Source organism: Miniopterus schreibersii (genome assembly GCF_964146895.1).
Source record: "Miniopterus schreibersii genome assembly, chromosome: 8".
In the NCBI taxonomy this organism is placed as follows: Eukaryota; Metazoa; Chordata; class Mammalia; order Chiroptera; family Miniopteridae; genus Miniopterus; species Miniopterus schreibersii.
In genome coordinates this window covers 12,540,711-12,565,051 of record NC_138109.1, presented here as the reverse complement: position 1 = coordinate 12,565,051, position 24,341 = coordinate 12,540,711, and the positions used below count along the sequence as shown (strand labels likewise).

The 24,341-nt window shown below is 53.7% G+C and overlaps 1 protein-coding gene across 5 annotated transcripts; it reads right to left on the bottom strand.

The window, feature by feature from the left end:
- Positions 1-628: 628 nt before the first annotated feature.
- On the bottom strand, positions 629-24,242 carry RCC2 (regulator of chromosome condensation 2). 5 transcript variants are annotated; one of them, XR_013999425.1, is made up of 14 exons: positions 24,132-24,242; positions 22,672-22,957; positions 17,126-17,219; positions 13,802-13,945; positions 11,072-11,203; positions 10,617-10,705; positions 9,258-9,372; positions 7,178-7,344; positions 6,818-6,998; positions 6,421-6,526; positions 5,678-5,750; positions 3,757-3,834; positions 2,843-3,053; positions 629-795 (listed from the first exon to the last, which is right to left on the bottom strand). XR_013999425.1 is itself a non-coding variant. In XM_081145505.1 (13 exons), the coding sequence occupies exons 2-13, from the start codon at positions 22,948-22,950 to the stop codon at positions 2,949-2,951; spliced, it is 1,563 nt and encodes a 520-aa protein (XP_081001631.1). In that variant the 5' UTR covers positions 22,951-22,957; positions 24,132-24,242; the 3' UTR covers positions 629-2,948. The 5 variants fall into 5 exon arrangements, 4 of the variants coding, with proteins under 4 accessions (XP_081001631.1, XP_081001633.1, XP_081001632.1 ...); XM_081145505.1 differs by having other exon boundaries at positions 629-3,053; XM_081145507.1 differs by lacking the exon at positions 24,132-24,242 and adding an exon at positions 24,008-24,089 and having other exon boundaries at positions 629-3,053.
- Between the last annotated feature and the right edge of the window lie 99 nt (positions 24,243-24,341).

Here is a 24,341-nt window from a genome sequence, read left to right as displayed (position 1 = left end):
GTGACCGGTGTTGAAATGGTGGTGGTTGCAGGGGTCTGGTGGGCGGTGCATAGCTCAGCCAAGTACACCTGGAGCAGCCTGGGCAGAATAGAAAACGCCTGGGGCCTCTGAACACACAACTGACCTCTTGGTGTCCCCTGATGGGCAGCTCGCCACACTGCTGGTAAGGGGCCAATGCTGGCTGAAGAGGCACATTTGTGACCATGCTCTAGTGACAAGGCTCCCTTTTGAAGAGTTGGTGGGGGGAAAGAAATGACTAGGTGTCTCTGGGCACGTGAAACATACCACTGTTCTGGTGCTTTCCACACCCTACCCTCATCCTCACAAAGCCTTAATGAGGCGTACAGAAAAGCTCCACTTTTGAGTTTGGAGAAGTGAGGTGCTGACTCTCCTGCCCTCCCTAAGGAACACACATTTCAAGGGAGAGTTAGGAGCTCCACTCACCTCCCAATCCCAGTATGGTTTAAGCCTAGAAGCTAAAAGGACCCGCTGTCCTGAGGCCTGTCCTGTGACAGCCCCTTCGAGGGAGCCTTGGCGTGGGCAGCAGACCGGAGGCGCACATGCAGAGCAAAATAGTCGATAATGTTCTTACCTTCATTCTACTGAAAAATAAGCGCAAAAGCCAAAACAGAGTAAACAATGATGTCGTTTATTTAAAATGTTTACTCCAAGAAATATATATATAAAAAAAATAAGACAATTACAGCACTAAACCAGGCACCTTCGACCAAATCACAACCTCCGCTTAGATTCCCCTTCACTCTCAGCCTCTTCTTCCAAATTCTCCTTCCTGAGCTGGAAGACATGGCAAACGCCCCAAAGGTCAACGCCAAGCACTGTCTCAGCTCGGTCACTTTGTCTTTCTCTTGGAGTGCAGGCCACCACCCCACCCCTGTTCTACGGGGTTTTCCCCACTAGGAAGTTCATGCCCAAACTCCAAGCCAGAAGGAGTGATTGTGGGAGAGAAGAGGGCGGAACTTCACTAGGAAGGTACATCCCTGTCCTGCTCGTCCCTGGCCAGGGGTCCCAGAATCGGCTGGCGGTGGGCTTCAGATTAGTCCATTGGAAGATCGAAGCCCTGCTTGGCCAACGGTACAACAGCCAGGACCCCGGCTACTGCTCCCACCACTCGCTCGGCAACTGCACGACCCAAGGGAGGCTGTGCGGGTCCGAGGAGCACAGGCACCTAATCCCATTCCAGGAAAGAGACTTGTCCAGGGAAACGGGTCCCACATAAGGAAGCTTGAGTTAAGAGATGGTGGCTTTGGGGTGACTTGGACAAATCAGGTTAGTTTAGCAGAAGCTCTGAAGTGGCAGAAGCTTCTCCCCTGGACTACAGACTGAACCCAGGACAGCAGAGATGAGCATGAAGTCAGACTAAGTCTTAGATACAGCCCGGTCCCCTCACGCAAGGCCTTGGGACTGGCCCAGATAAAGCCTGTTATGTGCCCTGCGAAGGCAGAAGCTACCTTAAGGAGGGACAGAGGACGAGTGGGAAAAAGCAACAACTGGATCATTTTTGGCATTTTAACATCAAGACAATGACAAGTGGTAACAATAGCAAAGCAAAAAATTAAAAAAGACCAATATTGAACTTTCCCATCCACCCAAGTCTCACACTGAAGTTCTACCCCCATCTCCCTCAGAAGCACCACTGAACTAAAAAAATCTATTTTAAAGCACCCAAACCAGTCCAGACCCTCTCGAAACCAAGAGCCCCAGCCAGAGCTGGGTCCAAGTGAGAGGAGGGTTCCGGGAAAGGCACCTCGTAACTCACACAGAGCAGCGCCACGCTGGGGACGAGCTCGGGCAGAGGGCACTTGGTGGGGAGGTGGCTGGCAGTCGTGGCATCTGCGCTGACACTTGGGGAAGGGGGGCTTCTTGATCCCATCTATTTGGTACCACAGCCAAGCAAATGTGACTAGAGAGCTGGGTTAGCAGAACTGGAACCCGAGTCTCAGAAACAGACCGGGCTATTCCAGCCGAATCCAGCGGTGGGGGCTGGGGGGGTGTGATAAAAACAAGCACAGAGGCGCTAAAGGCTGGTACATAAGGGCTGGTCCTCCTTCCAAGGACTCCAGAATGCACTTTTCACTGCTGGCTGATCAATCTCTAATGGCGAGTGCTGGCGAGGTGGCCCTGGCTCCTCAGAGGAACCTTAAAGCTGGTTTTTGAACCAGATACAACATCCCCACGACTGCCCACCCCCTCGGGCCCCCACTGGTTCCATGATCACCTGATTTTTTTCACTTGGACTTCATTTACAGATAAAGTAGATATAAATGGCTAAACACATACCCCAGAGCCCCCACCAGGGGGGAAACGGCAGATTCTAATAATGTTGCAGCCAAAAGGCGGTGGGTGGGGCTTACAAGCAGCCAAGGGGAGAACAGAACCAAGGCCGGCCTCAGCCAGTCTACAAGAAAAAGCGGGAAGGGAGGGACCCAGATGCTTCCAAAGCATGTGGGTATGATTTTGGATAGAGACGGACCACCAGGGACCCTCTTTGCCAAAAATGCTGCAGGTTTCCAAAAAGGACATTTTTTTTCTGAGTAAATGGTGACTCCTCTCCTAGGTAGCACCCAGTCCGATCACAATGCTGTTTACAATTGGAAAGGAGAGGTTTGAGAAGTATATTGGGGGGAAAAGGGGGAAGCTTAAAAAAAAAAACCAAACCTGGATTGCTCAAAGTTTCTGCCTCTTGTAGGAATGGTAAGTCAACTATGAGCAAATATTTTAATTAAACATTGAGAGGAAAAACACTTTGGAGAGCATACAGAAAAGGTAGTTGACGTTGAATCACTTATAAAACGGAACCTCAGGGAGTCTAACAAAAATGCACCTTCAGTCAACTTTTGCTCGTTTAACTTCCTCGTTTGACTTCCGTCCCAGTGCACATGGAAATGACAGCTGCCGCGAGAGGTGTGGAGGTGGAGGCCCCGGGACAGTCAGAGGGTGCGGGGGTTATACTCTGGCAGTTTCTTGATCTTCTCCTTCTCGGTCTCACTTTCGTCTCTTGCTATCACCAAGGAGTGCGAGTAGCCCATGGCGACCTGCGGGGACAAATCGGCGCTGGGTGTAAGAGGACACTTTGGCACACAGGGGTGTCGGTGAGTCTGGAGCAGAGAGACACACGGCAGACAACAGGACACTAGCCAGCTAGGTGAGCACCCTGGGTCAACATGAAGGAAACTGAAGTACACCTGAAAAGTGCGTAAAAACCCTTTACTAAAGGCCACTAGTCTCAACGTGACCTATACCAACGCCCTGCCAACCAAAGCTGTCCAGGCCGCGTGGGGAGGAGATGGAGGCAGCCCACCGAGCAGAGCTGGGACACACGGGTCACGCGCCTGTGCCCCCGCCTCTCTGGACCAGCCGTCTCGCATGACGGCACACACACCATCTGTGTCTCAGCAGCCTGGCAGACCTAACAGGGAAGGGGCTCACAACCCACCATCGGCCCCCAGCCTAAGGGTGTGCAGTCTTGGGGGCAGCCACACGGCAGCTGTGAGACATGGACTTGCCCTGGAGCAAATCCGTTTGGTGGCTGGACTGGGGCCAGTGTCGCTCAGGGAGAAACCAGCCACGGAGCCTGACCAGCGTGCACCTGTGTGTCCTGCTCATGCCTGTCACCCATCAGGAAAATCCAGCACAGGAGCACGCAAAGACCAGAAACGAGAGTAAGAAGCGAACTGGCACATCTCTTGCTACCCAGCACCTCTTGCTTCCCACGGGCGGCACAGAGCCCGCTCTCACCTGCTCTGTGAAAATGCCGTCCAGCGTCTTCACCTCTTGAGCTGCAGTGGAAGACTTGGGCTTGTGGTCCCCGTAGCCCTGGTGAAGTAAGCAGAGGAGACACTCACAGAACTGGGGTCCAAAAATGGGAATGAAGGCAACCCACTAACCAGAGCCAGACAGGCTCTGTGACCGACCGAACCCCACTGCTCTCAGACACAGGGCCAGGCTGGGATAGCAGTGTTTACCCACAAAACTGTTGTTCTTAGGAAGATGGAGGCTAAATTGTAACCTCTGGGGATTTATGTGATAACAGGTGCCTTTCGGGGAGTCTCACTGGTAACATCATCTTGAGCCCAGGAAGAAATGCCAACTACAGAAAATGCTGGCTGAAAACCTGCCCACACCCTGTGGACTGGAGACCAAAATACCACCACCCATTATTATTGACAGCACTGTCACCCAACCAGAGACAAAAGGGACTGGTCAAGGACTGCCTGGGGTGGGGGATGGGGTTGGAGTCATATGCAAAGAGATGGAGATGGGTCATTTCTTTGCCAGCAGACATTGCAGCTCAGCTCAGCTCTAACAGAGGGACACACAGGGAAGGCGAGGAAGGACCTCCCTCCCCAGCTCCACCTGCCACCAGGCCCTGCCTCTCGCCTTCCCCTACAGGGAGTGCTTCCTCCAAGTGCCACACCATCTCCTCACCATAAGAGGCTGCCCAAAGTCCCTCTCCTTCCTCTCCAGTTTTATATTGATTTTCAGAGCCTATTTGGGAACAATGTAAGAACTGGGTCATGTTCTCGGGCCTTTCAGTGTTCTGCATGGGCCCCTTAGAAGCCGCCGACTGAAAGTGGATGCACAGCACCCAGCAGTCCCGGAGACGGCTCCCAGAATCAAACCCTTCTTCCCTCGCCCCCATCACCCCATCAGCTCCCGCCCTCGACAGGAGACAGGCGGCGTCCCCGGCAGGAAATACAAGAGCCAGGCAGAGGGTCAAATCACAAGCAGAACAGGCGACCATGAGGACGAGCCACAGCCAAGCTGTTCATGATGAAATGAAAAGTGAAGGAATCACCAAACACCATAACCTGAGACTCAGAGGCGCTTGGCTGGGGAAGGCCAAGTAAGTGTGAAAAAGTGAGAGCCATCGGTTCTAATCACCCACACAACAGAGATAAAAAGCAAGGGACACAGGCTTACACTTACTTTTTTTTTAAAAATGAGAGAAGTATGTCCCCAAGCAACCTAAGAGGCTGGCCTGACGGCACATTGCTCTGTGAAACAGCAAGGGCTGCTCACGGAGCTCAAAAGGCTGCGAGGACTCAGGGTTGGAAAAACAGACTCAATGCACCCTCACCACACGGTTTAAAAGGACACGCTGTCTGTTCCTCCTGATCAGACCCTCTGGAGAGCGGAGAGCAACCATCGCCTTTCCTATCACCCCTGTATCACAACCAGGGTTTACAGAACGCAAGGGGAAATGAGGTCCAATTCCTCCCCCTTTCCGTGTTACCATGTGGACAGAACTTCCACAATTACAGCTGACCCTCGAACAACGTGGGGGGTTAGGGACGATCTACCCCAAAGCTGAAAATCCACGCGTAACTGCAGTCGGCCCTCTGCACAGGCAGATCCCCAACTGAGGGGTTAACCCTTGGACGCAGGTTTGAACTGTGTGGGTCAACTGATCTGCAGTCGACTGAAAAAATTTCAAGCATAAATGGACCTGCGCAGTTTCAACCTATGTTGTCCAAGGGTCAACTGTATTTGATGGGCCCGGAATCGTCTTTGAAAGCTGATGTACTCAAAGATTAGAGGATATTACAGACCTGAATGCAGCAAGGAAAAAAGACATTTTCTACGTTCTCTGTATCTTAGGGATCGGTTTCAACGAGCCCAGACTGGGTTCCGCCTCCTGCACGCAGGGCCAGCTTACCAGTTCCCCGAAGGTGGGCGAGGGGCCCCAGCTGATTGTGCTCTCATCCGCAGCCACGATGATGCTGCTCTTCCTGCAAACACGCAGACGCGGTTACCCCGTGGCCAGCGGCGGAGCCCTGCGCCCAACCCAGCTACCACGGTGTGTCCTGGGGGCACCCGCTCAGGAATGTGGTGCGACCTACCAGCTTTAAAATCAGGTACGTCCCACTGAAACTCTACCATGCCCTCATTTCCTATTAGCTCAGCACACAGAGGGTTAGCAGGTTTCTCCAGGACCTTTGGAGGCCCAACTTCAGAGCCTCACACAGGATCCGACCTTTCTGCCTCACCACCGCCCTGGGTTCTGGGGATCTTGGGGGTGGGGTGGTCACTTTTGAGTGAACACACTGGGAAATGGAGACCAAATCAGGATGAAGTGGGAGCTCATTCCCAAGGGGGCAGAACCACACAGTTATCTGGGCGGGGCTAGAGATTCCAACAGATTTAAGCCACCCCAACTAGTGTAGGAGTCACAGCCTGGCCGCTGATTAACATAAACTCCTCACTGAGAACTGATGAACAGCTCAAGGGGGCTCCTCAAAATAAAGTGAAAACACAGACCCTCCCCTGCTAGACTTGAGATTCATTGTACCCTATGCCCTGATGGACAGCATAACCCTCAAGGGAAGAGACACCTCTGGGGTATGTCCAACACCCCCAGAAGGGGGAGAGTCCTGCCCACCACGAGGCCCGGCCACGTACCCACAAGCCAGGCTCCGGATTCTCCAGCCACAGAGGTCCTGCACGGCCTTCGGATACATGGTAGATTCACGGGACGTGTTCGTGGCCCCCCAGAAAAACAGACCACCTGGAGAAAGACAAACACGGTCCCTCTGTGAGCAGACATCTCAGGAGCTGATTCTCACCTTCAGCAACATCAACGAGAAAGGCAACAGGATTGGGACGAAAGTGCAAGACGGTCAGCACCAGTGACAAAGGAGTGTGCATTAGAAAGAAAACTGGGAAGAAGCCAGTGAAATCAAGAGGCCCAGTCTTGGGACAGGACTATGGCTCCCACCAGGGCTCCTCTGCCAGGGAGGGAAACCCACGAATGCCTCTGGGCACCTTCCTCCCAAGTTCCAGGCGGGAAATCACTCACCCACTTCACTGACAGCGAAGGAGCAGGTGTAGCCAGCATAGATCTGGGTGGCCCCGCGCCCGGGGAAGTCGAACAGCTTCACCAGGCGGGGGACCATCTCGTCCTTCTGCTCTGCGTGGCCCAGCCGGCCGTAGCCGCCAAAGCCCCAGGAGAAGACGCGCTTCTGGGAGTCGAGGACCAGCTGCGGGAGAGAAAACACCGTATGATCCCAGCCCCAAGTGTCTGTGTGCTCAGCTATGTCCGCCTAAGTCAGGAGGGAAGCTGCAAAGCCAGGTGCTGGGACGCGGGATCATTCACACCCTCTCTGTGAGGGGACCCTCAGGAAGCAAGAAGAAATAGTCAGAAACACTCAGGACTGACCGTGTGGTTAGCGCCACAAGCCACATCTCGTACAACCACGTTGGGCACCGGAAGAATCTGCCCATCTTTCGTCTTCTCGATGAAGATGGCCACTCGTCGGGGCACCAGCTCGCAGTCGTACTCTATCCGTTGCGCCCGGGCAATGAACTTCCCGTCCGAGTTGTGTCCTGCAGTGACCAGAGCCAGTGGTGAGCAGCAGCCACAGCACAATGACAGGGCCGAGCACCTGCCCCAACCTGGCTGGCTGGGGTCCTAGCAGGACACCTTTGCCACTAGGGCAGCATTCTTCAATCTAAGGCACAGCCCAGTTAGTGGCCATGAAATCAATTTTGTGCGTTGACACCAGCGACTAAGTTATTTTTTTAAATGAAGAAACACCAAAGGAGACTACCTACCAACAAGGACGTTATTTTGTGTATTTGTATTTCTACGTTCAGAATGGGTTGCAATGTAGAAAGTCCTTCATACTGTGGGCTGCAGGCTACAAAGCTGGAAGCTACTGTTCCAAAGGAATGCTCTGTGCCCCACTTGGGGGCCTCAAGGAGCCCCTGGATAGGGCCGAGAATGGACAGAGGAGTCCAGCACACAACCCCAGGCTTGCATTTTTATGCATTACCAGTAACCTAAATGTATCATTACGGTTGGTAAAAGTTAACTGGACGTTTCATCTGCCCTGCCTGACCCAGTAAATGCACCGGGGGGGTGCTGGTGATTCAATTCTCCAAGGTCAGATTTCTGTTCCAATTCCAAAGGGATCTGTCTGGATTTAGATAATGAGATTGAAAAGAGGTGTGCAAGCTAGTAAAGGTTGATTCTACAGATAAAACTCAAGCCAATTCCTCAATACCTTTAGACGAGCGTAAACCTCGCAGATAAGGTTCTGTAAGGAGTGCTTCCGCAGTGACTGGTGCACAGTAACTGTTAGCCATTTTTAATCACCAAAATACTTGGTTCTCCCTGAATGGAAAATCAAACTGCTGACAAGCCCCTTGTTTGCAGATCTGGAGCAGCCACAGGCAGCAGGGGAGCCACACAGGAGAAAGCACTTCTGGTGTTCTGCTCGGGGCTGGGGACAGCACCAGGGCCCGTGGCTATGGAAACGGTCTCTCCAACAGTCTCTGGCAACTCCCCCGGCAACCAGCGCCGAATGTGCGTAAGGGGCTGCGGTTTCTTATTTGTTTCTGACTTGAGGTATATTTAGTTTCACAGAGTCACTGTTCCCTAAAGTCTGCGGCCAGCGAGATGCTCCTCCTTCCATTTATACAGCCTTCCATCTGCCTGCTTTCAGTGACGCGGAGCCCCAGCAACCCAGATCCGGGGCGAAGGTGGAGCGTGGCAGGCGGCGAGGAGCCGGCAGAGGGCGCCCACGCCTCGCCTCCTACTCAGAAGGGGCTGGCGCGGGGAAGGCGCCAGGAAGGGGGAAAACACTTCGGTGTCGGATGGGAGAAGATGGAGACCTTGTAAAATCAGGACGGAGAGGCATTTTCCACTCAGAAATGCTGACAACGGCTTTCTAAGTTTCTCTCTTCTACTCAATGAGATGTAAGTAAACATGTTTTTGGAGCGTACATTGTTTAGGGGTGGGAACGGGAGCGGATGCCAGTCCCTTTTACACGTGGGCTTTTTTTTTTTTTTTAAAACATATGGTTCCTCCTCAGGTATGTACTGGAAATGATCGCCCACCCAGGCCAGGGTTTCCAGGACAACCTTAATCTTGCGTAATTGCCTCATTTCCGATAAAAGCAAATCTTTAAATATAAAGCTGGAAGAAGGTGGTTTGATCCCCTTTTTTCCACTCTGAAACCCTTGTAAATAAACTCCCAAGTCAGAAAAAAGACCCTTTTGTCAGCCCGCAGCCCTGGCCTTTTCTTTAAGGCAGGTCATCGTCACGCTCCACACACCTCTGTGAGTTACGACACGCGGCTCTGCTGACCGTGGGACCCACGCTTAATGGACCGAGGCCATTATCTGCCATCAATTACCCACATTTCCAACACGTGTGCAGCCCCTCACCGACTTCAGTTCTAAATATACAGTTAGATTCCAGAGCTTTTAAAAAAAAAAAAATACACTTCCATACCAAGCTGACCATATTCAGGGCACCCGAAGGAATAGAGGTTTCCCTTGCAATCCATTATCATGCTGAATTCGGCCCCGCAGGCCATTTTGGTAATTGGCTGGCCGTTGTACATTATCTGAAAAGACAAGGCAGACAGTAGACGTTCAGACCATTTTTTTTGAAAGACTGACTGAAAAGTCTCTACCTCTCTGGTTCGTGTTGAAACAATTACTAGGCTACAAAAGAAATTTAATGGACTCAACAATTCTGAAGGCAAAAGCTGAGGATATAGATAAAGGAACACACCCTCGTGACCCCGACCTTCCCACCTGAGTCAGGTTCAAAGACGGGTACACTGTGTCTCAGGTCTTTGTAACTTGAACCCTCAAAACAGCCAACACTGAGCCTCACACGTCCCGGTGCCCAGTGGCCTCGGGATGCTGCTGACCAGTGTGGACATGAGGGGGAAATTCACCAACACTGAACCCTCAAATCTCACTTTAGCTAAAAAAAAAAAAAAGTTCGGCCCCGACTTTCCAAAGGAAAGCTTTTATAAGTGTTATTGCCAACCAGTAAAGTAAACTAATTGCACGCTCTCCATTACCTCTGCAGAGATTCTTGACCAACGGTCTTAACTGAAGGTGTGAACGACAAATAAACTGGCTGAAAATTAGACGGCAGAAGACAGCAGAAGACAGCAGAGGCCCTGAGCAACTGAGCATGGGGTTTGGAAACAAATCTAAGACAGTACTGAGAAAGCTTCCTATTTCCTGTAACGCTGCTCAGCCTGGGAAAGCCCCCGACGAGGAGCCGAGGGTGCGAGTCACAGCACTGCGGGGATCCGCGATGGAACTGGGGACACAGTGGGGAATCCAGGGGCCTGGCCACCCTCCCTGCTTCAAACATCCTTCAAACCACAGACCAGCTTGGCCTCTGTCTCTTTTTAAGACCAAGAAATCTGAGTCACCGTTAAACCCACTCGTCAGACACTCAACAGCATTCTGCTGCCTTGTAGTAGCTCATTTTCTAGGTATAAATCCCACCCCTCCACTCACTCCTATTTGCGTTCTAAGCACCTGGACGGCGACTACTGGCAGATAAACGAACCGCATCCACACAACATTTCTGCCTTTCTTTGGGATAGAAGAGACTCAAAACGAGGCCTCTGTTAACAAATTACTTCATTCAGAAAGAAACGGCTTTTAGGGGCCTTACTCAACTGTGGACATATAACGTCTGTTTTAAACACTACAGCGTATGATTGCATTCAGATCACCTAGACGCTCTACAAGGGATCAAGAGAAATCCACGCTCCCATCCTAGACTCCTAGACAATGAAACACAAAAGGCTGTTGTCGGGGCCAAGGGGGGTGCAGGTACCTGTGCGGGGCTCGGGACGGCGTCCGTCTGGTTGCCAAGGCCCAGCTGCCCCATCTTGTTCTCGCCAAATGCAAACACGGAGCCTGTCTCTGGAGGGAAAGAAAGAACAATACAAGAGGAGAAACAATGCTGCGGGTTCCGAACTGGGTTTGGGATCAAAGGCCCCAAGTAATAAAAGCAGCTCCTCTGCCAAGGGGAAGGCAAGTGAGATGGTCTTTACTCCGAAATGTGGTGGGGCCGATGGTTCAGAGCAAAACCATTTCACAGCAGGGACGCCCAGCACCCTGCTCTGGCCTCCACCTCCTCGTAACCTTCTGTGCCTGTGGGTGAGGCTCTCACTGCCTCCCAGAAGCACCCACCCAGGCTCTCTGGGGCATCTTTCGGCTGGTGACCAAGAGTCACAGAGGCAGCTCTACCCCACCGCCCACCGTAAGCAGAAACCAACCCTGCCTTACCCGTCAAGGCCAGAGTGTGGTTCCGCCCACAGGCCGCTGACACAATCACTTCATGGCTGAGACCCTCGATGAGTCTGGGGGCTTCAACTCTCTTGGTGTCACCGTGTCCAAGCTGCCCCTTCTCATTTCGACCTGCAGATCAAGAGCAAGATGAAGTGGGAAGGAGAGGGCGGCCAGAACAGCTTCCCAGGGCAAGTAGGGACACTCTCAAACGGAGGCAAATCTGGGCTCCTAGAAGGTGCCCTCCCACAGCGACAGGCAAGGAGGTGAAGGGAGCTCCAGCTTCTCAGTCAGTGGCCGCCTTCGAGGGCTGCTGGGGCCCCAGCAATGTCTCCGCCACAGCCACCAGCAGCCTGCACCAACCTCTCTGACCCTCTTTCCTGGGCAGCAGCTAGGACCCACCGTGAGCACTTCCATTTGGCCTCATGTCACACACACAGCTCCTGGAAACTCAGTTCTCACTTCTCATGGTCCCTGCCAGACAATTCCCTCATTCCCTTCACCACACGATGTATTTTAAGACGGCAACCATTTCAACACCTGCCTCACAAGAGTTTAATTACCTCAGTGCTCTGGGCATCGACTGTGGCCCATTTGGTTTCTGCCTGTCATTTCTCTTCCTTTATCTGCCCTATAAATGAAGCTCACTGAGCAGTGCCAACCTCACCTCCTCCGGACCACCCTTCACGGGGTCCCCACCCACGGGAACCCCAAGTATGGACAACAGCCAGACCCGCTCTGAACACAAGCCCGCCCTCTGCAGCTGTGCTGGCTATGGGGTCAGGTGGCAGGGGGCCTGAGCTCCCCCGCAATGCACAGCCCCCCCTCTGGCAAAGCCCTTTAGCTCCAAAGCAGACATGGTGAGTTGTGTGGGCAGGAGCCTGGACACCCCTAAACCTCCCCTAGTTTTCAACACAGGATACAATAGCTCGAAACAAAACAACGCAACTGGCCAATCAATAGCAGGTCCCTTGAGCTAGGAGAAAAACCACACCTGCCACTCAACAATTTGGGAGATCTGGCGAGGTTTTACGGGGTCAAAAGGTCAGGGCAATTTGGGGAAGGTGGTTCACACCCTTCCAACAATGACCTTGACCTTTGGGTCATAGGAAATGAGAGAGCAGCGCCGCTGCCATAAAGCCACTGTCCTGGAGAGGGCTGATGGAGGAAGTGACCGGCCTCTGGTTACATGAGGAAAACCATGTCTGGACATGACCTTTGATTTCAGCCCCCTGGCCAGAGGCAGACACCAGCTTCTAATGGAGCCGCCCAAGTTCACTGTGAAAGGCACTTTAAAAACAGAACAAGGCCCGAGCAGCTAGCAGGTGCAACCCCCTCGTGAGTGATGCGAGGTATAGCACTAACGCTCCCAGACACTGGACAGGCTCCTCACCTTAGCATGACCAACAGTAGACTTGTGACCTCCCCACTGACCCGTCACCCCGTCTGCTCATGGGGACATGTCTTTGCCCCAGGGCCAGGTTAGATGGACAGTCTACAGAGTCATCCCCTGCCCACGGGGTCAGCAGAGGGGACATTTTTAGAAGCACCACATAAGTAAAATTTGGTGGAGATCAGGAATAAGATATTTAGAGTTGGGGACGACAGACTGCTGTGCTCAGGGCTAGAACACGAGGTGCGGAGGGGGGGTGCTGAGGAGGCGGGACACACCTCTGCCAACCAGGAGGAAATGAAAACCAATGTCAGCATGTCGTCAAGAGACTATGAAGCATAAATTTGGGCCAGACACGCTTGTTAGCTTTTTTTTTTCCACTGAATGACAAAATTAGCAGTGCAAGGAGAACAGATGTTAATATACTTGAACTTTGGTACAGCAGCTCGTGAAATTACAAAAAATGGTTCAAACAGACCAAAATAAAAATGCAGTCATATGGACTCAAAGCCAGCCAAAGGACCTGAAACAAAGGGTGGGGATAGATGCCGGCACAGGATGGAGGAAGGGTTTGGAGCTACCAGGAGGGTGTGGAGATAAACCAAGCCTCAGTCAATACCTGCACTAACGACCTGGAGAGAAGGGGCAACAGGGCGCAGTGCAATGCCGCCCTCAGCAGGGGACACTGAAATGGGACAGAGCTGGGAGGCAAGGACAGGGACACCTCCTGAGTACCCAGGAGAGGAAATCCAGCAGCAGGGAAAGCCAATCAACTCGGAAAAGGGAAACCATCTAGGGAAATAAAGCAAGAAATGGACAAAACAGGCAATAAGCTACACCACCTGCGTGAGCCCCAGAAAGAGGAAGGACTGCAGAGAAGACGCAGGGCCTGATGTCACGATGGGGCCGTAATGAAAGCTGGTGGCATTGACAGTGGCAAGAACAGAGGTCTTATGTCACTGTGCTGCAAATTGGGGGGGGGGGGGGGCGGGGCTGTCTGTTGAGGGGACAGCAGGCCTGAAACAGAAATTCAGTTCTAGGCGCCTTAATATCAGAAAGATGCAGACCCAGGCTGTTCATGAAAAGGTTGCTTAAAAAGGATTCGAAGAATTAAGGGGCTGCGTAAAGATTAAAAAAAAAGCAGAGACGTGGAGGAAGGTGACGTATTTGTAGGGTTCAGAAGAGACTAGTCGGGAATCAGGAAGAGGGAATGGGAGCTGTAATAAACTGAGCCTGCCAAGCTGTGCCTCAGAGAAGGCGCAGGAGGAAGTCAGCCCCGCGGGGGACCGGCTGCATGAGTCACCCCAACACTCAGCAAGGCTGTGGGCTATACTTACCCCAGCTCCACAGCTTCCCTTCCGTGGTGATGAGGAGGCTGTGGGCAGCGCACGACCCCGAAACCACCGTCCGCACCCGGACCCCCGACAGGCACCCATATCTGTGGGGCCCCCACAAATTCTGACCCAGATTGCGGTAGGCAGCTGCAAAGAGAAGAATGTAGATCTGATACCTTGCATAGCAACAAGCAGGTGAAGAGCACCCCAAAATGTCCCTAGCCACCCAGGGTCCACTCCTCATGGTACAGCAGCAGGAGTCCTTGGGGGTGCCACCTGAGAAGTTAACACCCCCCAACAAACTGCCCCCAAGCTGGTGCGGACCTAGGCAGTGGTCACGTGGACACGGACGTTCCACCTCCATCTGTGGCCTTGACCCATGGGAACCTCAGGCCCACGGAAACTAGTACTGAGCATGCGCCCCTGCAAGTGGCCAAAAGGCTGGGTGCTTGCCTTCCTGCCGCCCTGTGGGGCGGGGGGCCAGCCCAGGAAAGCTGGCAGTGGGCCTGGCTTCCCTCCACCTTCCCATCAGCAGTCTGCAGCCAGGAGGCGCTTTTGGATCCACTGAGCATCACCATCCTCCACAAAACCACCTGCCCTCCCTGCAGGTCTATCAGGCCCTTTGCAGAGGGGCCCCAGTGACACCTCTGCCGGCCAGCCAATCTCCCACCACTGTTTGCTCCTTTCTCGGGGACCCTCATGTTGGCCAGGTCGTGACCCCTGGCATCTGCCTATGTATTCATTCCCCAGAGAACCCCGCCCAGCCCCCTGCTTATTCTTCAAACCTCAGGTCAAGCACCCCCTCCTCTGGGAAGCCCTCCCTGCCACACTTCCCGTACCAGCGCCCGGTGAATCCTGTCAGCACTTCCCCTACTGAGCTCAGGCGCCTTCCCGCTCTGCACTGGCCACCGGGGCCTCACGGGCACCTGGTACCCAGTAAGCACTCAGGAACATTAGTGGGCACGTGGGAGGGAAGAAATAGCTACCTCCTTCAAAGTCCCCCTTCACCCTATTAACGGATGGGGCATGGCCAAGTTTTTGCTGAGTATCTTCAATTTGGGACTCTCGAGGACAGAAACGTGACCACGTCTAGTGACTATCACGAAATGCTAGCTGCTGCCAAGTCAACTGTGTCAGGTTGATCCGGATATGGGAACGATTTCTCCATCAACGTCCTGCCTCCAAGTTAAAGTATTTGTGCAACTGTCCAGTGTCAAGCCCCATCCTGCCTGCGCCTCGCCAGCAGAGGGCGCCACGGTGTCCTCTCATTTAGTGACAAGGGGCAGGTCAGGCAAGGGAGGGTGGCCCCAAGCTTCCCCTGAAGACACTCCTCCACTATTAAAAGGAGGAACGAAAAACCAGCGATTTCCTGGGGAGGGGCAAATCAAAAATGCCAGCCTTCAGAGGTTACAGAAAAACTCTTGAAAAGACCCCCAGGGTCTGTTTATCGCAAAGGCAAAACCAATAGTAGCAAGGTACCAAAACCAATGTCATCTTTGTGAAGAAAAATGGTACCAGGGGACACCCTGGAGGTACAGGTGCCATAGCTGACCTAGCTGGGCTGAGGAACCCTGGCTGGCAGAGCGATCCAAGTCAAATGAAAGGGCCGGCGGCAGTCCTGGGCCCCTTGGCCACCCTGGTGGTCATGAACTCCTGTGGCCTGGTCCTATGCAGAAAGGGAGCATGAGCATGAATCACTGATTTTACAAGATCCGTGGCACTGTGCACCCAAGGGCTGTCCCATCCTCACTGCGGGAAGGCACGCTTCAAGGATGGCAAGAAGCTGGGGAAGACTGGAGGGAGTGGGGGTCTTCCTTCCCTTCACGTTTGGCACCAGTGGGAAGACAAACCTTGCCTCCCTTCCCTTTCTGTCTACTGGCAAGGTCGGGGAGGACTGAAAGATATTCAAAATATTTAAAATTTTTTTTAAGTTTCTAAAACTTCATTCAGAGGGAGAAAAACCAGGAAAGCAAAATTGGGAATGAGAGAAGACAAAAAGGACCTCTTAAATGAGCCCAACGAGGGCAAATACCTTCATCTAGAGCAGAGGTAGGGAACCTTTTTCCTGCCAAGGGCCATTTGGATATTTACAACATCACTCGCGGGCCATACAAAATTATCAACTTAAAAATTATCTATGAAAAAAGCTCCTAGATTTATTGAATTCTGAGTCCTGCCTGCGGATGCCTTGGCAGGGCCAGACCAAATGATTTCACAGGCTGTATGCAGATGTTCCCCACCCCTGATCTAGAGCGTGGGAGCAGTTTCTAACCCACAAGGCGGCTTTCCCTACCTTCTGAGACTCCTCCTGCACCCACAGAAGACAACCCAGCTGTGCTGCCCGCTTCCCACTGAAATTTACTTCCCCTCTGTGGGCCCAGGTGTTATAACTGTGAGTGGGCCACTCACGTGAAGACCAGCTTTGAGGAATGATGCCACAGGTGCCCAGGGCTGGCAGACTTAGGTCATCACACACTAGGAGGGGTTTCCTGGTGACACCAACAGCTGAGGGACATGGGCCCTAAGTCTGGGCACTTTCCAGAGCAGGAGGAAATAGCTGGGACTCGCTTTTAATTCAGCTAGACCCAGGCAAGCGCCAGGACTCCTGTGTTTTCATAGAATGAGATGATCTCCAGGTCTGAGGCACCAGGGAGTGTCAGGGTGCAAATATTTGCTCACTGGGCAATTCTGGAAAGGTCTTTGGGAATCTCTCCAAATAAAATCAAGAAGCTATAAAATGTGGCACTGTGCCAGCCACAATTCTCTGCGATGGGCCAGTTTTCTCCTTAGGAAAGACACCCAATTTTCTAAAAGCATTTGAGGACTACAGTTCCTTCTCAGGACTTCCCTGCTCCCCTCACTCCAGACTTTTAATCACTGTCAAACCAGCTCCTTCAACAACTTGGCAGCTTGCAAAGGAATGTGGACTCTTCTGAAATATCTAACAGTCTGACATGTGACAAATGTCTACGACGTTTTGACATCCCACAGGATCAGCCTCTTCATTTTAATAAAAATAAGTGACATGAGAAGGAAGATGGGGGAAAGGTGTCAATGTTTATTTGAGGCTACTATTTATATTTTTCTGTTTAAACTTAAGGAAATTTTTTTTTAAAAAAGCAGAATTGTGAGGTGAGAGACTCGCACCAGACCACGGTTCAAATCCAGCTCCATCCCTAGAGTGGCTGTGTGGCCTCAGGAAAGTTACTTGGCCTCTCTGAACATTCTTGTAAATGAAGTGAATACCTACCTGGCGGATGGTCATCAAATTACATCGAACACCTAGTACTGAGGCCGCACGCAAGAAACAGGAACTGGTTCTCATACCTTGTTGCTTAGGCACTTCTTTTCGACCAATCAAGTCCCAGTTGGTTGCCCCAAAAATCAAAAGCTGCCCTTTGCACTTAGACCCTTCAAGTTTCTGCAGACACAGAGAGAGGGAAAAAGAATTAGCTTGCAATGCTGCTTCTAGCTTTCTAAGTCTGTCCAACAACAGCAGGAAACAAAAAAAATACACTATCAATATCAACACTTCTGCCCAGGGGACTGAGGCCCAAGGTGCTCACCGCCTCGCCGGCCCACTTTAAGTGTGCTAATCCCAACCCTGCCCCAGTTACGCCCAGGCTCATTTTTATCCTGATTTCTCTTCAAAATATCTTTTGCAAAACACTAAAATAGCCAAGTGACATCCCTCCCCTCCGAGCTGCAAGAGGCCCGTGTCACCCAGGACATAACTGAACCAGCTGTCCTTGGGGCAAAGTCTACATTTTCCCACAAGTATGACGTTTCACACATGGACTTTAGCCTGAGGAGCCAGTGTCGTTTCTGCACAGTAATTACGCCGATAACTCCCCACTGTTCCTCCTTTGCTGCCCCCGTGCCAGGAGCCGCTCCGGGGGAAGACGCCGCAGCACCGTGCCCAGCTTCTCCGCTGGATGGAAGACACGGGGCAGCAGGGTGGGGCTGGCAGATCGCAGTCCCAGTCCCGGGGCCCTCCAGGGCTCACCCTCACTGCTGGCCCGTTAGCTGGGCATCAGCGGCGAGTGGAACGAGGGGCCGCCCAGGGCAGGCTGCACGAGGGAGCCAGTGATTCATCCACATAATACAGTCATTAGAGCCACACACTCAGGCTGTGCATGGGAGGATGTGCCTGCCACCTTTTAAGTCCCTGTCCAATTCTGGGTGGCACTCGTATTTCCAGCACTTTGCTTTACTTCTGAAATGCCCAAATACACTTTTTAAAATAGATTGTTGTCAAAGATTCACTTCCGAGCTATCTACTCAGTCCCACCAGGCAAGGGAAGCTGTGACCTCCCCTTCTGCTCTCATCCTGTGTATCTCCCACACCCCCAACCCTCCACCACCCTGACAGAAAGAGAGGTTTCCTTCTCTTTCAGGATTGTTCTTGGAAGGCTTAGAGAAAGAAAGGCCAAACAGCTCTGGATCCAGTCATTCTAACCTCTACGCGGTGACTGCCCTAGAGGGACGGTTTTGGCAACTCGGTGCATCACTTGTAAGATGAACACACCTTCACCATCAATGATTCGTCTCTTAGGGACCTCTGTGTGACCCTAACCTGCCGTTGCAGGCACCCCACAGTACAGGTCTCGTCATGCTTGCCTGCTTGGCCACGTTTCCGTGGCTGGAAGACAGTCTGTCTACAGGACACCTCTGGCAGTCAGCATGCGATGGGGGGACAAACAGCCAGGGATGGAGACTGACTTGGCTGCATTTAAATAATTTAGAGAATGGCCTTAATCGGAGGGTAGTCCATCCCTGCAGAACCCAGACTCGAATTACTTGAACGGGAGCCTAGTTTCCCCTGGTTATCTCTCCCCTTCTTTGTTTAAGTGGCGGGCCTGGCTGGAACATCCTACAGGTCTACTGCGGATGAATGGCAGCCAGTGGGTTCTGTCGAGTTCCCCGCGGAAGGAGCAGCCCTGGGTCTCTGCAAGGTCGCTGACCTGCTCACTACTATTCCTCAGGTCAGCATGGAGGGGGCAGCAGACATGGGAAGGCACTAAGGCACCGTGGGGAGAGGCGCCAGGCCAGAGAATTTGGGAAAGGGGCTCTGGAATTTGGCACAGCACCTCAGGCCTGGCAGTCCCCCCTCCCCCACTCCCAAGCGGGGAGAGGGCTCCTGGGTGCCGTGGGCAGCACTCACTGTTGACCACTTGACACCGACATGCAGTTATTGCAGCAAGAGTCCACCAGTGAGGTCAGCTGGTGCAGAACCAGCAGCTCCATCACTGCCAGAACTTGCTGTAAATGCCCTGCGCAGGAGCCGTGTCCTCTGTGACCTGGAGATGCCAGCATCTGCATCAGTGGTCAAGAGGTCGCGGACACCGGCCCCATCGAGCCAGCTAAGCATTTACACAAAAATCCAACTTTCCTGACACAGATGTTTCTAAACAACCTTGGAAAACTGAGTCTACCGAGGTGACAGTGGTCTCATTCCCACGAAGGGCATTAAGTGTTATCCGATTCAGGTTTTTATGTCATGGGCCTTAGCTCCTCACCCGTCAGATGGAGGGAGTTGGCGCTTTCAGTGCTATTACCTATACAGTTGTTTGCTGCAACAGACTATTTACTTTATTTCTCTATAACTTAATTCTTCCCTCTACCTTCCATGAAATTAAAAAAACACCTCTTAAATCACAGCCCATGTCCCTCTTTGTCAGAGAGCTGCAGGGGGCCAAGGTAGGACAGACCCTGGGTACCCGGGGGCTCCATCCAGAGACCCTCCCACGTGGAACCCAGCCTTCACAGATGGGCCAAGAGACTCTTCCGGATAAACTCACTGTCTGTGACATTGCATGTGCCTAAAGGTGAGAGAAGCTGGGAAATCTCTCCAACAGGATGAGTGAGTTTCACTTCACCTTGCTGCCCCCTCCAACCCCGGGCACGTAAGCTGGGCAGAGATAAACAGCCCCAGCAGAAAGATGCACTGAGCTTCTTCAATCAACAAAATGGGGTTTCTGGTCCAAAGCAAGTTTTGAATTATTGCCAAAGTGCAAGGAGCATGTTTATGAGACCGAGAGTCAACCTTTAACATATATCCGTTTAGACGACTGCTGCTCTCGGTGGAGGGAAGACCGTTCAGAGAAATGCCAGCAACAACAAATTCCCTAATGGGCTTTCAACTCAGACTTTAAGCTTGGTTTCCAGTTGTATTTATTTGGTCCTTTCAGATGGGAGATTTGTCTCAGGGTCCACAAAACCTCAGCAACCTAACACTGGAAAAACTGCAAAGACCTGGACAGCTTGTGACATTCATCTATTTTCTAGGATTGAGCCCAGGCTGCTTTATCTACAAGGTTGTTAAGTTCATAGGGAATTCAGGCTGCGTCAACCCCAGACCATCATAACATGCTCACATATGACATAATTACCTATAAACCCAAGGACCTTGGACAGACCATTTTCTGAGACTGAAATAAGAACGTTTTATAAAAATGCACACTCTTTACTTAAGGCAGCTTTGCCCCTCAACCATACAAGTACCTCCGGTTCCTCTTTCACAAGCCCAACGTCTGCAGCTTTGAGTTAACTGAAGGCAACTCGATTTCAGACCAACTCCTGAAGCTGCTCTCAAACAAACCTCCTTCAAGCAGCCCTGAACAGTGGCGAGGCTGGCAAATTTCAGTAAAAGCCTCTTCCTGAGACATGCTAGGGATTGCTGTTGGCCTGTGGCAGCAGACAGGATCCCCAGGACTGCTTAACAAGCAGAGACCTTGTGTTTCCTTTGGAGTCCAGGAACCTGGGGTGAGGGATACTGAGCAGGAGGTCCACGCAGGGCAGCATGGCCCTGGCCTTGATCCTGGCCAAAACTCAATGGATGCTAATAAAAACCTAAAACTTGGGGTATGCACTTTCCATGAGGCATAAAAAAGCATTTGTTGAGCCCTCAGTATCCTGAGCCTAGGATGGTGTGCTGACCAGTGCAACGGAAACTGCTTAGCAGAACCTTTGTTTTTTAAGGGGGTAGGGGAAGGAATGTATACATATGGATATATACGTATGTATACATCTCTCAGGAACTTCAAAGATAGGAGATGTAAATGTAAAACAATCTTAAACTACAACGGACAGCTGTGTCTTCCAGTCAGACTAATCTCAGGGCCATTCCCATCAGACAGGCAGCTGTGCACATGCTGGTGGGGAGCCTGGAGTCCCTTCGCACTCTCTCCATGTAGTCTTCTTGGGTGAATCCCAGCATCGGGTAAGAATCTTACTTCCTGACAACAAAACTCATTGCTCGAATAGGCTGACTGTCAACTCGTGGGAGAGAGAACATAGCAGCGGCAGAGCCCACCTGCCCTTTCTTTTCAGTTCTCTCCTCCCATAGTGACTGGATGGCAAATGTCTGGAGCCTCACAGAGAGGATTAGGCTGGTCAAAGGCAAACAGCTCCCGTATTCAGTTTCTCAAGACTGGGGCCATTTCCCTGGCACCAGTCTAGTACCCACCCTAGGTAAGACATCTTAGAACTTGGGCTCCCATTCCCTTCCCGCTCCACCATCTAAGGTGCTGACTCTTTGACTGGGAGGGCAGTCACCAAGGATTTTCACAGGAACAATGTGCAGGGGTGTGAGGATGACGTCAGGAAACACCTGGGCCCATGGGGACACCCAGCCCCATGTGATCCTGGCCTGGGCCCTTAAAACTCTGTGCCCCAGTTTTCTCATCTATAAAGCGGATTATTTTTAACCATTTAAACATTGCCGTTGCTTCTCTGGAGGAAGGCGCACGGATGCTGCTAACCCTTACCCACCCTTCAGGGAGAGCACAGGACCTCGCCAGATGCCAGGTTCTAGAGGCGAAGTGGAAGTTCTTGCTCTCTTGGCATTTACCTGAGACTCTGATGGAAGCTCTGACCCTCTCCTAAACAGTCACCTCACACTAAACTCGTAGGTTTTAAGCATCGCAGAACCCAGGTTAAGAGCTCTGGCTCTGCAGGGTTTTGCAGGCACGTAAGTTGAGATGGTCTCGATCTTAAGATTTTAAAGCCCGGCTCTAATGAGCAAATTTAAGCCCGCCCCGGAACACGGGAGATGCTTCTTGCAGGGGGTCGGGGAGAGCGCTACAGAGCCACCACCCAGCACCCGCGCCTTCGGACCCCAAGGCACCAACAAAGCCCCAACCCCTCTCAGCCAGGGGCTTCCCGACCTCCAGGGGGAGGGCTCTCCGGAGCATGCGCCCTCGCACCCCGCCCCGGCGCCGGCCGCCCCCATCTCCCCGGCGGCGAGAGACAGTGCAGGGCCGTAAGGGGCATGCGCGGCGGCCACCAGGCCCCGCCCCCCCGGAGCGCCGGAGCCGAGGCGGCGGGAACCTCAAAGCCTCGGCGCAAACCGCCGCTCCCCGCGGCGCGCCGGAGACCCCCTTCCCCCGCGGCGCCCGGGCGGACCGGCTGCCGCAAGAGGCCGGGGTCGGCCGAGGGCACGGGGCGTCACGCCCCGCGCGCGCATCCCCGGCCCTGGCCCGAGACAACTTGCAAAAGTCTCCCTTCCCGGGGCGGGAGGGGGAGGGGAGACGGAGGCAGTCGGCTCGAGCGGCGCCGGGGGCGGGGCCATGACCCCCTCGCGCGGGCGGGAGGGCGGGCGGGCGCGGGCTCCGGACGTCCCTCCCCCGCCGGGGGGCCCGGGGCGCGCGCCCCAAGGATGAAACCGCTGCGCAGGCGGCGGCGCGGGGTCGGATAGGCCGCCGGCCGCGCCCGCCTCTGGCCCGCGCCCACCCCGCGCCCTTTTGTTGTGTGGCGGTGGCGGCGAGGATGATTCAGCCCCGCGGCCTGCGCGGGCCCCGCCGCCCCCGGCCAGGACGCGCGCGGTGGCGCGCCGCGGGCCGCAGCCCCCTGCCCTCCGGCCCCACACTCACGACGCGCTCCTTGGTGTGCTCCGGCTCGGTGATGACCACCGCCGCGCCGCCCGCTTTGGTCGCCGCCGGCCGCGCCGCGCGCTTGGCCCCTCCAGGTGCCCCGTCGAGCTCCAGGCCGTCCTCGTCGCCGCTGCTGCCGCCGCCGCTGCTGCTGCTGCAGCGCTCGGGCCGTTCGCGCTTCCTGCCGGCCGGGCCGCCGCGCTTCCTGGGCCCCGCGCGGGCCGTGCCGTTGCCGGAGCTCGGCTCCTCCCAGGCCGCCGCCGCCTTCTTCCTGGGCATGGTCGCGCTGGAGGAGACACGGGGCAGCGGCGCACAATGGACGGGTTATAAACTGCGCGGGGGGAGGGGAGCGCAGCGGAGCCACCGGCCTCCACTTCCTCCCCTGCCCTCCCCAAAGTGGCGGCCGCGGGGTGGGCGGAGAGGGGGTGAGCCGGGAGGAAATCGCGCCCCTCCCGGGCCCGGCGCGCCTCCTCCGGGGAATCCCACACGGGAGCCAGAGTCCCCGACTGCAATCCGGTGAGAGTAAGAAAAAAAAAAAATGGAGACCCCGACCCATCGTCAAGTTAGGTTTGCCTACATCGCATCACTATTGCAGCCTGGTCCCAAAAAAAGTAAAGGGGAAGAAAAAGAAGCCTCCGATCCCCTTCGTTCCAATTAGAGAAGGCTTCAGGACACTTCAGACATCCTTCTTTGGCACCTCCGGTGGTGAAAGGGCTCCCCCCTCTCGGGCCACCCCACCTGCTGCTTTTGTCTTCGCGCCCCCCTCCCCAAGCCTGCTCAATTAAATGCAATTCTCTCCGCCTCCCCCCGCCCCCCCGCCGGAGTCCCCAATTCCGCCCCAGCTTGGAGGTGCCGACCTCAGGCCCTAATTTTCCGACTCCCTCTGGGTGGGCTCCCCCGACGAGGGGGAGGGGCGAATAAAACAGGCCCCCAACCCCAAACACCTGCTCGCACAGACACGAAAAATAAAAACTTTAATGGTGCCCAACTCTCCTGGTCCTTCCCCGAAGGTGCTGCGGGCCGGGCCGATCCCTCCGATCCCGGCTACAAAGTGCCCTGCTCCCTAGCTACTTTCCCTAGGCGTCCCTGCGCTTTGGCCCGGTCTGCTTTTTTTTTTTTTTTTTTTTATTGATTTTGAACAATGGGATCTCTGTCTGTCTCGGATTAAACCACGTGGATCCGCCTTCCTTCCCCTTTTTATTCATTCAGTCCCCCAACCCCCCCCTTCTTCAGGATTTTTTTTTACCTTTTTTTTTCTTTAAAAAAAAAAAAGGAAAAAAAACTTTCCCAGATCCTGCAAACTGATCATTGTTGATTTTGATTTTTCAGCCCCTACCTGGTTGGAGTGATGAGAATCCGGAGAGAAAAAGGAAGGGAGCAACTAAAAGACGAACCCGAGGGCTTTCCCCTCCCCTCTCCCCCCGCACCCCCCGCCCAGACGAGGGCTCCAACCCACTCACCAGATATACTTAAAATGTAAATACAGGCTTCCAGAACAAATGCTACAACACAAAACAGAAACACTTGTGCGGCGGGGATGGCAAGCGAGCGCGCGCGGCGGGACCGGCGGCACGGGGCACGGGGCCCGTCGCGCGCCCGCGCGCGCGCCCCCTGCCGGCCGGCGGACCCCGCGGCGGCCCGCGCCCGCGCCCGCGCCAGCGGGACGGCTC